Source organism: Plutella xylostella, chromosome 12 (genome assembly GCF_932276165.1).
Source record: "Plutella xylostella chromosome 12, ilPluXylo3.1, whole genome shotgun sequence".
NCBI lineage: Eukaryota > Metazoa > Arthropoda > Insecta > Lepidoptera > Plutellidae > Plutella > Plutella xylostella.
In genome coordinates this window covers 2671818-2686288 of record NC_063992.1, presented here as the reverse complement: position 1 = coordinate 2686288, position 14471 = coordinate 2671818, and the positions used below count along the sequence as shown (strand labels likewise).

At 37.3% G+C, this 14471-nt stretch overlaps 2 protein-coding genes across 2 annotated transcripts; one reads left to right on the top strand and one right to left on the bottom strand.

The window, feature by feature from the left end:
- Positions 1 to 2819: 2819 nt before the first annotated feature.
- On the bottom strand, positions 2820 to 4641 carry LOC105382180. The gene is made up of 2 exons (XM_011552024.3): positions 4236 to 4641; positions 2820 to 3837 (listed from the first exon to the last, which is right to left on the bottom strand). The coding sequence occupies exons 1-2, from the start codon at positions 4603 to 4605 to the stop codon at positions 2909 to 2911; spliced, it is 1299 nt and encodes a 432-aa protein (XP_011550326.3). The 5' UTR covers positions 4606 to 4641; the 3' UTR covers positions 2820 to 2908.
- A 3061-nt stretch (positions 4642 to 7702) lies between these two features.
- On the top strand, positions 7703 to 8598 carry LOC105382200 (histidine-rich glycoprotein-like). Its single transcript, XM_011552048.3, has one exon. It carries the CDS (start codon positions 7870 to 7872, stop codon positions 8596 to 8598), a length of 729 nt encoding a protein of 242 aa, XP_011550350.1. The 5' UTR covers positions 7703 to 7869.
- Positions 8599 to 14471: the final 5873 nt, after the last annotated feature.

Here is a 14471-nt window from a genome sequence, read left to right as displayed (position 1 = left end):
TACTATTGGGTCAGATCGGTATTCAAAACAACACTGTTTATCACAACTTCACCTTAACCCTTACTAGCCGAAATATAGCTACCATATTCAGAACTTTATGCTATTAACTTAAGGTGCAAACCAAAGAAATATTTTAACTTCTCTACCAGTTACGGGTTAACCCGGTAAGATGGTATAATTCACCGGATAATACCTCGTTAGCGGAGTACCTCAGTGCATAAGTCTAGACGACAGCTAATCCCGTTTCAGCTGTTTTACCGGTATGAGATCGTACCGGTATCGGTTAACCGGTAAATTGGGAGTTTCTTTGGTATGATATGAACTGAACGCAGTTTAAGTGTTTGCTTTTGCATTAAGGGTTCGGTCCTATTTGTTGCAGAATTATCACATATTTATTTTCTAAAAGAAATATCTAACGCGGTACGAAAATAAATTCCTTATTTAGGTCGCCGTGAAAAAGGAAATCGTAATAAAGTCGACGATGTGGGGACGGAAATCGGGAATTAGTACGTCATATCCGGTGAAAACCAGCGACTTCCGGCGCATGCTTTCAACATCCGGTGCGGGAAACAGCGGAACTTTACAGAAAATTGCAGTTGGAGTTCAAATTCGGAATTCAAAGTACTGCTTGAAACATAAATGAAAATTCCAGATTTTTGTTATTTTGTTTGTTACACAGCCACAACTAACATACACCTAAATAAATTGACTAAAATACTAGCTCAATCATTATTCAAAATGGCAGTTACAGAATTCGATTGTCAGGTATGGCTCGGGTGTTAGTTTTTCTATTCTATTCTATTCTATTCTCTGTGGGGGTGTAAGTACCTGCACCTGGCTCTCTCGAGTGGAACCTTTGTGCATATCCCCAAGGTCTAAACTGCCTTCCTAAGCTTGGACCATTTCCCACCACGCCGGTCCACTGCGGGTTGGTGGGTTCACATATCTAGATGTGCTAAATCTAGATATGCAGGTTTCCTCACGATGTTTTCCTTCACCGTAGGAGCGATGGTATACATTGTACTTAAGTTAAAAGAACTCATTGGTACATGTCAGCGCCGGGATTCGAACCCGCATCTCTTGCGTGAGAAGCGGCCGCTTACCCGACTGAGCTACCACCGCTCCTTACCCGACTGAGCTACCACCGCACCGGGTGTTAGTTTAATTCGTTACGTTTACCTGATCCGCCCCCGTTCACATTGACGCGGGTCAATCGATTGTTCTAACTCCTACGATATATTGGTACAGTCTAAGACGTACCGAAATGTGTGCATGATAAGAGTCAATTTTGGACTGATAGGTGACTACAGTACGTTAACTCGTGTTTGATTTGTGGATTTGAAGCATACGAGTTTCATGCTTCATAAGATCTTTCCTGTAAGTAAAATTTTATTGAACAGGCATATAAATACCTATTTTCAATTTATTGTAAGAAAGTACTTACTATTTTCATTTAGTGGTAAAAATAAAGAAGTACTTACTTAAAACTCTTTTGTTTACTAAAACATTTTAAAAGGTTATAGATTCTAAGAATGAAAAACTATATAAAATTGTAATACAGAAAATGTTTTCAAAATGTTTTTTTTCACTATGTCATTGTTTCATTAACAGTCCAACAGTCAATCGACTGTTTTACCGGCAGTTCCAATATCTTCAAAATCGTAAGAAAGTACCTATAACTATACCTATACATAAGCATCGTTAGATAGAGTCATTGAAACTGGCAGTCACCGGTTGACTGCACATTTCAGGGGTGTCAATAGCACAGCTCCGATATAAGTAACTAATAAGGTATTTAACGAGAATGCCTTTCACAGGGTTGCCAACCTGCGGGCTGCCTGGAGCCGTTTGGTTCTTAATTAACTGCGAGACGGTGACGTCAAAAGCAGGGCGGTTTGCTTGGGCGGGCGGCTTCTTATTGGTCAATCGTAGTAGTCAATCTTTAATGTTATTCAGTTACAATACAATAATCTTAATTGGCACACCATAAAAAAACTAATTAAGTATAACAGTGATGCACAAATGGCGGTCTTATCGCTAGTGTTAAATTCAGAAGAAAAAGTAAAGTCTGATAATCTTTTCGTAAGGGAACCTGTAGGTTCATCAAAAAGCTGTTATGTGCATTTATCATAATTATACTTTAAAAATACTGTTTGTGAAATTTCAGTTCAGAGTAAGTGTATAAATTACCTACTACCGAATTGAAAGTTATCTAAAATAAAAATTAATGTTACTAATTCAAGACTACATTAGACAGATACTATATTATATGAACTGTGGATTTTTTACTTGGCGCGGCTCGTACTTGGGAGACAAGGGAGAATTCATGGGCATCACTTATTTTAACTAACCCTTGAGTGCTAATGGTACCTTAATTACCACTCGTACGTACCTACGAAATATTGCGTCGGTATTCAATGTGTTAAAACATTATAGGACAACAATAGTCTATAGAATTAATAGTATATATTATTGTGTGCGTTTCCCTGCACCAGACCGGAAGGGCCCGGCTGAGATGGCGTGCGACCGAACGCTAGTCAATTATTCGCCAATTAGCTTTTGCAATAACACCGTTGTTCCGATATACTCGAATAAACACTGTATTGTTCCTATGTATGCCCTGAAAGTTACGGTGTTAAAACCATGTCTACTGGTCCTACTTATCTGAAAATAATGAAAATGTTCGAAATATTTAAGCATTTAAAATTATTTTCCGTTGAAGAAACAGATTGAGGGCATGGGAATTATACAATATTCAGTAAAAGAGATGTGTTTTAATGATGGGTATAATATTAAACTTTTTAATTATTATATCGGAGCACCGTTACCTACATTAAAAGTAAAATCTAAAAAAAATATTAGTCACATAGTCAGAATATTTTGTTTAACTAGCAACATGACTCTGACTTCATTTGTCTAACACATATCTTTGAACGAACTCTTCACACGTCTCCAATATTCTTTCTTTGTAAATGCGACTCTCGTGAGCGTGGCCCACGACGGGCGCCGTGCGGTCCACGTCACAATAATATTCGTACGTTTTCGGATTATCAAAACATTCCTGAGCTGCTCTAGGCTCCATCAAAGTGTAGGGAAAAATTGCAACTGCCTCCAATATACCAAACATACGACCCTTTTCACACCACTTACAGAACTCCTCAAAAGTGTATCCCAAATTCTGCAGTCTTTTCTTTGTGTCCTCATTCACCGTCTTGTCAAACACATCGTAGTAATGCTGAAGCAAGCTGCGCTCGAATGTGTGACGGAAAGCGGCACTTGTGTTGAGGTAAATGAATGTCATGACATCAAAGCCTGGTGGGCCGTACCGCAAGCATTGGAAGTCTAACAGCAAAGACTTCACTGGCTTGCCATCTTTGTAATAGAACATGATGTTGTTGGTCCATAAATCCTTATGAGCCACCACGTTTAGTGTATTATCGTATTCTTTGAAACTGTCACATGCTTCTAGAAACAACTTCACAAGTTGGTTTTCAAGGTTTTCGATGTTGTTTTGCTTTACAGAGAACACTTTCAAGAAATTGACTGTGAGCTTAGCAGCTGCTCTGAGCCATGGTGTGTCTTTGAAACTGGGCTCAGCCATAGTATCAGCGTAGTCTTGAATCATGCTGTAAGGGCGATTCTGTAACAAGCTTCTTTTGGTCTCGTAGTTAGCAACCGACGCGTGGAACCGCGCTAATGAAGCCGCAGTGAGAAAAGTGTGTTCATAATCCAAATACATTAATGGCGGACACTGTGTATATCCTTCGATCACTAAATCTGGCATCACCACCACTGTCTCGTTGCATATGTAACATTTCGGATGCCATGCTTCAGGGCCTGAAATTAATATAAAAACATTTGTCAACATAAACCGCGTTGAATATTGTTGTGTTGAAGTTGCTCGTATAATTTTAGATTCACTTACAGGTTATTTCGATATCCTAACTAATATTATAAATGCGAAAGTAACTGTGTCTGTCTGTCTGTCTGTTACTCTTTCACGCCAAAACTACTGAACGGATTTGAATGAAATTTGGTATGCATATGGTATAGACCCTGGGGAAGAACATAGGCTACTTTTTATCCCGGAATTCCCACGGGAAAACTTTTTAAGGCGAAGCGAAGCTCGCGGGAACAGCTAGTCCATCATAAATTAATAATTGAAAGATATTTAGTTAATTATTACAGACACTAAAATAAAACTGACATAATATGTGAAATTTTGGTAGTATTACCATTAGATCCACCCAATTCTTCAAACATCTTGTACATAATCATCTCCCGCCTATAAAAGTTATTCTGATCAATGAAGTTAGCTTTTGGTTGATTGCACTTCGGTATCATTTTCACAAACAGGTATATTGTTTCCTCCTTATCCGCACCTCTTCTCACGATCAATTTTACTCTTATATGATCACCAAGGAAACCTGCTATTCCTTCAGTAGCTGGTTTTATTTCAGAGCCTTCTAGAACCCAGTCCTCGGCTGCTTCAATATTATGTTCAGTGGCCCATTGTTTCATGATGTGCTGGATCTGTTTCTCAGACAAAACATCGTCTAAGCCGTAAGGCATTACTTTAGTAACGTTTTCACTTTCAGTCACCATTTTACGTTTTAGTATGAATTCTGACTAATGAATTATCCAGCAGACTCGGTCTCTTATATTAGATCGTATCATAAAGTGCATCTCTTTGTCTTCTGTTCGTCAATAACGTCATAATTATCGTACAATAGTGATCAAAATTTTGATACTTAAGTAAATGTTAAACAGAGACTTATTTACTTTAGTTTGATTTAATATACAATTTGTTGTAATAGCATTTAAATATGACAGGACAGTAAATACACTGATATCTTCGTAAACGTTCAGCAACACAGGTAATATTGATTCAAGAATGAAAGGAACAAATAAAACAATTGTATCACATCCATTATTTAATACCTATAAATGGCTCATTTTCTAGACTAACAAAACATAAATACAACCTTATCAAAGATAAATGTTTACCCTTGAACTCTAGAAACGTTCTCATTAGAAGTTAAGAAACTTAAGACATTCATGTTTTTTTTTACAAAGATTTCAGTTATACCTATCGTTATTTTTCAATGGTGTATTTATGACATTTTTTTTATGTTTTCCGGTTGTAAATTACACGATAAATAGAAGCAAAGACCAATGTGTTAAATTAATTTAAATTGAAAGGAGTCACGTACTACACACCATAATTACGGTTTTACAGTAGTAAATTTAACAGCACATCAGAATATTATCAACTAAAAACGTAAATATTTATGTTGATCATATTTTAAATTACACGAATTATTTCGTAAATCTTACATATTTTGGTTTGAATTCGCGATAGGGCTTCATGAAAAGTTGATATTGGAGTCACGTGGCATATACTTTCAACTTTAGTATAAATCCCACCGAAGACAAACGGACACGGCTTAAAGTTAGTATTCGGTTTAAATTTATTTCGAAACTGTTCTTGTTCGACAACTTCAATCCTCCCCCCGATACTGTCTCCAGGAAAACAGTTATAAATAAGAATTGGCCGAAGCTTGAGATGTAATGCTTGAAAACAAATGTGTCTAAAAAAAAGTCGTTACGTTTTTATTTGTCTATACTCTGTCCATTATATTATTGGTTTTTAGACAGTTCAATTCAGACATAAGGAAACGTCAAAAATACAATAACATAGTGGAAGCTCTATAGTTTTACCTACTTGTATAATTTATGTCAGTATAAAAGTTTGTAAAGGACATAAAATCACAATGTATGTAAGCCATAGCATTCATCAACACCTATAAAAAAACGAATATTTCCTTTCTTCCTTTTCCGATTCTTTCTATGGCCATGCCTGAGGTTCGCTAGCCAATCGGATCTTTATAGATAATAGACGCATCCCACATATTACGTACAATAGGGATCACCTAATAGATTCTATGGCACCCTCATCTCGGTGAAAATCAATTCGCTATTGTGAGTGAGATCGACGGAACGAGGAGGCCTTGACCCCTGGTGCCGAAAGTTGGACTCTTTTTCACCGCGCGCCAATTGAGTTGGAACCTTTTTGGTTGTATTATAGCCAACGATGTTTTGTTCATCTGAGAGAGTTATCAACATTTGTCATAGTTTTTAAATTTGGTTTTATTTCGCATACGTCTTTTGGGGCGACTTGCATAAACTTATTAAATCTAGATTTAGTGTTAAATCTCGATTTAAGGCATAAATTATTATAGGTAAATTTATATGGATTGACGTTTCTTAAATCGGGATTTGACACTAAATCTAGATTATTTATTAATATGTTTGTGCAAGTGGCCCTTAGTGTTTAGGTATTTACCTATCTTAGGGCCTGTTCCACTGTCTTAAACATAATTACAGAGTGACAGCATGTATTTCATCTAACAGGTCGCCGTTATCCAGACTTTGTGAAACATGCCCTAAGAATAACCACAGACGCACCGCTACTATATTTAACATTATGCAGTTATACTTTTGACTTAATTAAAAATTAATTAATAATTAAAAACACCATTATTTTTATTTTACACACATAACAGGATCTTTATAATGTAAAAATAATAAAAACAACCAAATATAACTGTAAATGCAAGTACAAATCCAATCATACTAATAGGTAAGTACATAACAGGTAGGATGAGACTGTCCCAGATTAGCTTTCTCAATTAAGCCAACTTCCATATTGCTTCCTGAATTTCCTTCCTATCACATGCTTGAGTCTCGCGTCGTAACGCTTGGTAACTTAGATTACTTCGGGACATGTCCGATGCCCGGTGTGGAGGGATCACATTTTGAAATATCGTTCAATCAGCATGTTAAGGACGGTTAATAAGCAATAAAAAAGTTCCACTTACGAAATTCCGACACTAAATGGTCTCAATAATTTTGAACACAATTTTTAGGTTTTTGGTTGGCAATATTCTGATGCGCTGATAAATGTACTTCAATTTTGCAGGCGGCATCATAAAGCTTGCCATTTCCGTTTAGAAGTAATTTCGAGCCTGGAACTTTTTCATTGCTCGTGAGTGTATATTAATTAAGTATTTTTTCACATTCCAAAAAATTTGATACAGTAATGAAATATATTTTTATCGGTAAATGAAGAGTAGGTTACCTAAAAACTTTTTTAGTCTTTCGCTGTTTTGTTAAACCGCTACTGTCTCGTGAAAGTCTTACCAAAAAGATCGTTTCATTTCACCGGATGCTACAGGAAAATGCTCGGAGTAAACAGTTTAACTCTACCTCTCTTAAAAATGTTTGCCGTCTTCAAATTTGCGTTGAACTCACAGAGTTCCCTGAGGGGTCATTGGCCGAAGGCTTTATGCCGGGACGGGTCCGGACAAACCCAATTGTTGTTTTGATTAAATTTCAACAGGGACATGTAGATTGCTCTTTTTGTAGCGGCAAAAAAATTGTCCCGCGGACCAGCTAGGTCTGATATACGGTTTACAATGTTTTGGCGGGATCATAAAGTATGCTATATAGTTATTACTGTATTTCTGAAATACCAGTTCATTGATTTCATACGTAATTGTCACGTACGCATGTCAATTTATAGGCAGCAGCTACCTTAACAAAAAAAACTTAAACTGTTATCGATGTATTGTATCGATTGTAAATAAGCGAAACAGTTTGTCAAGATCATTTCAGCCAATGCACTTACAAAAGTAACTAACTATCCACATCGGTGACGCTTGAGCGGGCCCGGCCGCTGTCTCCAACTTGTCCCTGAATTGTTGCAACCAACTTTATGAAGCAAGCACTTTCCTCATCTCAACTAAATGGAGTATAAATAGTTTGGCAGCCAGCACCAGAGTATACAACAGCACAGCTAGCTCAACCATGAAGTTGGTGCTAGCAGTAGGGCTTCTGTGCCTTGTGGCATACGCCTCCGCTAAAGAAGCGGAGGAGGTCAGTGACTTAGAGCCAGCAGCGAGTGGGAAGCATCACCACCACGAGCACGGCGGCGGGAAGGAGCACCATGCCCACCACCACCACGAGCACGGGGAGAAGGGCCACAAGGGGCATAAAGGCCACCACCATCACCACAAAGGGGAGCACGGACACCACGGCAAGCATCACCACGAGGGGCACCACGCCGAGCACGGCGGCGGGCACAAGAAACACTGGGACGAACACGACCACCACGGGAAACACCACGAGCATGGACACCATCATAAAGGAGAGAAACACGGACACAAGAAACACCACAAGAAGGGAGAAGAGACAGAAGGCTACCACAAGAAGTACCACAAGGACCATTACCACAAGGACCACCACTTCTACGACGACCACCACAAAGAAGGCAAGCACCACAAGCACGGGGACCACCACGGCCATCACGAGAAGAAGGGAGGAGAACACAAGAAGGGCGGTCACCACCACTCTGGACATCATGAGAAGCATCACAAGAAGCATCATCATCACGACAAGCACCATTATGATGAGGACCATAAGGGTCATAAGGGACATCACGGTCATGACGAACATCATCATCATCATCACGACCACGGCAAGAAGGGCGGCCATAAGGACCACAAGGAGTGGGGCTTCCACCACGGCAAACATTGATCTCGTACCAAAGCAACATTGTGATATTGTTTTTTTTGTATTTTTGTTGATTAGTTTGTATTAATTGTTTGTAAATGTTTTTTATTGAAGAAATAAACTTTTGTATTTAACTGACTCTTTGTCTGCCAACATGGCAATTAATCATACATAGGTTCATAATAAATTAAATTACAAAAAAATATTAAAATTATTGACCATCATAATAAAACGGATAAGTTTCGCCTCAACAATCTGAACATTACTACTTAGGTACCCGTACGCTTGCTAGGCACACCAAATTTTTGCCATAGTTTTCTATTAAAATTAAAATTATCGTACATTTAAATGCCTTTACTACTAAAAGTCACTAAACTTTTACTAATAAATACCACAGCAAGATGGCACTCGATTCGAGTAGATCCGCCCACCTATTGTCCTCAGAATTGTAGCTTGAATTAAACAGTTAGTTTAGCGAAAGAAGTGCCACTTCTATTCAAACCCACAGCAATCGCCATACATCCATGCGTTAAATCCCATTCAAACTTCACCTTTCTACCAACCACATTAAGGTCCAACAAAAATTCCGTCGGTATTTGTGTACGGTTGACAATAAATAAACAGGGCCGTACTTATTTGTGGTTAAAACAAACAAGGTTACATCTTTTGGGTCGCGGTTGCAGTGGTTTGTGGTTTCCCGCCCCAGTAATGCACGGGTGTAAAACATGAATGGAGCAAGCTTCATGAAGGTATAATGGTGACAGTTTTAAAATGAATGTACATAGGTAAGTACGTGCCGAATATATTTAAAATTCATTCACTTTATTACGGGGTGGTTGATTAGGGTAGCCGTGTTATGGAATGGTTAGAAGGTGGAAATGAAAGGTTGCTTGTATCAATGACAAAATAAGCACTTGTAAGCACATCTTATATCCTTATTTATTTATTATCCTAACTAATATTATAAATGCGAAAGTAACTGTGTCTGTCTGTCTGTCTGTCTGTCTGTCTGTTACTCTTTCACGCCAAAACTACTGAACGGATTTGAATGAAATTTGGTATACATACGGTTTAGACCCTGGGAAAGAACATAGGCTACTTTTTATCCCGGAATTCCCACGGGAAAACTTTTTAAGGCGAAGCGAAGCGCGCGGGAACAGCTAGTTTATTATAAGCCTCCTATAATGTAACATTCAAATTAGTATTTAAGTATGTTTAAAGTAACACAATTCATGCATTATTAATATTAATGGTAATTGTTTAAGTTTAGTTTTATATAATTCAATATTATAATTATTACATTTATTTATTTTATTCAGTAGTATTTATTTGTATATCATAATAATATATTTATGTGTATGCATGCACTTGAACTATGTATATCTAATATCTAAGTATTTTATAGGTCATCCCAATGCTGGGCAAAGGCCTCCCCCATTTTCTTCCAGGTAAGTTTGTTGGCGGTGCATCGTGTCCAGCACTCCTCTGCTCCAGTGAAGCCCGCCAGCTCGTCGCGCCAGCGCGTGGCCGGGTGGCCCACGCCCCGGGTCGAGTATCGGGGACAACACTCAGTCAGCTCCTTTGTCCATCTTCCATCAGTTAGCCTCATGATATGGCCAGCCCATTTCCACTTCAGTTTTTTGGCATGTCGAATCACATCTGTTACTTTGGTTAATTTTCTAAGCTCTGTGTTGTGTGTTTTTTCTATTAGTTTTTTGTTTAATATGCTTCTTTCCATTTTGCGTTGAGTTATCTTAAAATACGGAGCACAAACATGGGCGCTGACGAAGAATAACATTAAAAGGTTAAAGATATTTCAACGCAAATGGAAAGAAGCATATTAAACAAAAACTTATATCCTGAACAAACGATAAATTAATGATCCAGAAAATAATAAATTTAGTAGGCTTCCATAAATATGCCCATAAGTACTTTCCAATATTTTAATCCTAGCCATTTTCATTAGAGCTCAGTTTAATTAGGTTACCATACAACGGCATTCTGTATTCAAAACATGCAACAGACACGACGATTAAGCCACTTCCTTGTTACCCATACGAATTAGACGGCGAGTGCGAAAGAGTGAGCAACACAAGTAATTGGCAAGTTAACCCGTAACTGGCCTAAGTTGTCTATAGTGGAGTTAGAGTCTAGAGCTACCAGAAGTAATAAAGGTAAGTGGCTGTGTGAACTGCATTATCGTTAAGTACTGTCGGATATTCATTCGTATTGGTGTTTGTTGCGAATCGGCATTAGCTTCGTAAGAGACTGGTGGTATTCTCGTTAAGGTTAAACGTTTTGATGCTCTAGAGATGCATGATGTATCGTGAATTTTTCCAAAACTAGCTGGATTCGTTCAAACAAATCAATTAAGAAATGTTTTAGTTGAAATTGGAATACCTTAGTGCATGGTAGGTGTGCATGATAGGAGCCTACTCGTGTGACGTCAGAAACATACCATCCGGTGTATCCTGGGTGACTGCTATTCCAAGAATCCGTCTTCGCAGGCATGGAAAATCTTACTACTGCTGCGTAACAATGAAGAATAGAAGATGTCTCGACACGATATTATCAAGTTACCTAATTAGTGCGATGAAACGTCACCTCGTCGCGATTTCCTCGTCTGTGGAGACGCCTTCGCACCCTGGATGACTGCAGCTCTAATATATTGACTTGTCAGTCCTTTCATCACAGTGGGTACGGTGACAAACTCCAGTATTTTTCTTACTTACTTATATGTATGTATTCATATGTTATGTATGTGTCATCGATACAGCAAGATTAAAATAGTTTTTTTTTTCTTTTTGGTATGTCTGTAATATATTGTGATATTTTTACTGTTGTGTATTGTGATGAACTGATGACTAAAGAGTTGAGATTTGACATAATCATCTAGGTACTTGTAGATTTAAAAAACATAAAGTAGGTTTGTATCTAATCCAAATACATAAACAAAAGTGGCCGATAGTTTCCGACAGTGGTGTCCTATTTATACCGTAGTAATACTGCAGCTCGGGGATTTAGAATACAAATTGTCTTAGTTTTAAAACTTTGTTAACTCTGCGTGTATTACATCGAGTATTCTCCAGTCGACTCCATATAAATGTTTGTTGCTTGACGGAGTTACAGTTAAGATGTTCAGCGCTTTAGGAGTAAAATTGGTGGCTGACGGCATGAGGTTGCGTGCCGCCACACAACTTCACTGTATTTCTATTACTATGGTCTTAGAGAAACATGTCGTTGGCTGACAATTGTATCACATGCGACATGTCGTCTGCCGCTAACTCATGTCGTGCGCCGCCAATTTTCACCTTTCAGATGTTCAGTGCTTTATCCGCGGACTTTGTTGTTTCTGTCAAAGACAAGTGTTGGGGCTGCTGTTGTATTGAGAAAGTTTTGAGCAGGTGGCGGAAAGTATTATGGAGAAGCATTGAAGAGATTGCTCGTATTTATAGATGTGTAATGTTGGCATGATTATAACATGGAGTCATGGTGGGTGAGGTGGAGTTGGTTATACAGGGTGTTAAAATAAGGACAACCCCTTTCGGATTTTTTTTTCAGCGAAAGTGTGAATGCAATCCTAAAATCTAGTAAAAAGTTTGGAATTCGCAGAACAATTAGCTTCATTTTATATTTAACCATAAGTTATACTTAATTTATTTCCAAATTTTACAGATATTTTTCAATGTGTGGTGACATTTATATGTTTTCTGGTCACTTATTAGGTAAGCAAATTTCACCCTGTATTTTATAAAAACAACATTACATACACCTATCATCTGCTTTCATCCAGGTAGTATGCCTAAGCTAATGATTTTATAAAGTATGTGAGTGAATTTGCGCAGTCATCGCACAATTAGCTACCGTTGTAGGGGTTACTCTATACTGACGAAAAACGAACGAACGAGAGCTGTCGTGCAATCGGCACGTTTAAAAGATAGAGTCGTGGCTCGCGCAGCAGCGCTCTTAATTTTAGTTTTTCGTCGTATAGAGTGACCACTCTGTATTAAGTCATTAGACTAACCAGCGGAAGTCCGCCATGATTACACGTGTTCTTAATTTGAAATTTAGCGCGAACCCGCTTTAACGGTTAGCCTTTTTCTGTAGTAGAGATTAAAATGCAATTATATCCTCAGCTACATCATAATTACTTGGATACCTTATTCTATGTTTGAATAATTATAAATGTAAGGAACATAGTTCCATATTAGTTAACACTTCATAAATGAACTCGTCAAAGTACTCTCTCAATAAATGTATTCAGTGAGTACCAGAGCACAGCAGGTCTAACGAACCAATTACGATATTTTGGTTGAAAATAAAATAAACAAATAAGATAAAATTATCTTCTTAAAACAAAAATGGAACCACACGTCATATTCACGTCATACTTAAATATGGTTGCAATCTATTTTATCTTTACAAACATACCTAAATACTTAAGCAGATTTTTGCTCCTCTTAGAAAGCTAATTATAATTATACATTTCAAAATATAAGCAAAACCTCCCGACGTATTCGCCGGGTCAAGGCTACCCCACCTCCTCCCGCCTGTTGCTTTTGTTTTCATTTAGCAAGGTAACCTAATAAAGTGTCTTTCGTTCACAAAGCCATTCGCCATTTTGTTTTAAAATCAACTTTGCCCCGGGAAGCTTTCACATCATTTTTACAAGCCTAAAAACGAAACTCTGTTATCTACTTACGCTCTGCTTTCAGCTCTTACCTTGTTGTCAAAGGTGTTTTTTTATTTTTCATTTGTTTTCATGTCGATAGAGATGCGTGAAGTTTTAGTGCAGTTCATGAGGATTTTTGATGATGAAGGACAAATATTCTAAAATAAAATAATATTTTTCAATTTTTGCTGTGAGTGTGTGATAAATACCTAGGTATATACTGACTATTATTAAACATAAAAAACTTCCTTTAATAACATTGAAATAAAATATACTGAAATAGGTATTTTACTTTTTACACTAAGTACAACCTAGTATTTTTATATTTGGAAGATAGACAGGTACTAGGTACCACAAGATTGCAAGCAAAATAAAGTTTTTTTTTTATATTTCAAATTCAAGAAAGTTCATAAAGAGCCGTTCGTTCGAGTAAAAACTCTGGACAGGTAAAAAGTGGCGTTTGGCTGACTTCCCAAGAAAAATGGAAAAGTTTCAATGTGACATTTTCAAGAAGTAATGAGTTGGGAAACTTTTTTTGTTTGGCTCTAGTACTATGGCTTTAAATGGTATAATTACTTGCATAGAAAATGAAGTTATTAAGAGCATACTTATAATTAATTAATTTGTAATTTTTATGTTTGTTTACCAATTTATATACTATCCAACGGGCAAAGTGAATTATAATTAAAACTATATTATTTAGGAACCTGTGATTTTAGTGTAACGTAATAATCGCATAATGTAAAATAAAAAAGTATTATAAAATATCAACTCATCGTTAGAAGGCATAGCAAATACTCTAAATGGAACACACATCACCACGATATAGAGTAGAGTTTCCGCAAAAACAAGTTTTATTTCCCCTTTTTCAAAACAAACAATCAATAAATCACCTTTTGTTACGGTCGAGTTGGCCACAAACACTTTTTTTATATATCCGCCTAACTTTATATGAAACTGTGCCTTAGGGACGTCACCATCTATAAAGAAAGTTTTATGGTTTGGAAGAAGGGGTGGCGTATCAGAAGTGGGACACACCAAGCTTTGCATATTTACTGTCGTGCTGATAACTTGCCCTTCGTAGCAAAAATGTCAGAACTGTAATGCAGGTTGTTCTAGAAATTGACTTATACATACCTTAAACCGCAATATGTTTCCAATAAGTGTTTGTGTTGGTATTTATATTGGTGAATGAAATAGATAATAGGCATTGACATATATATTA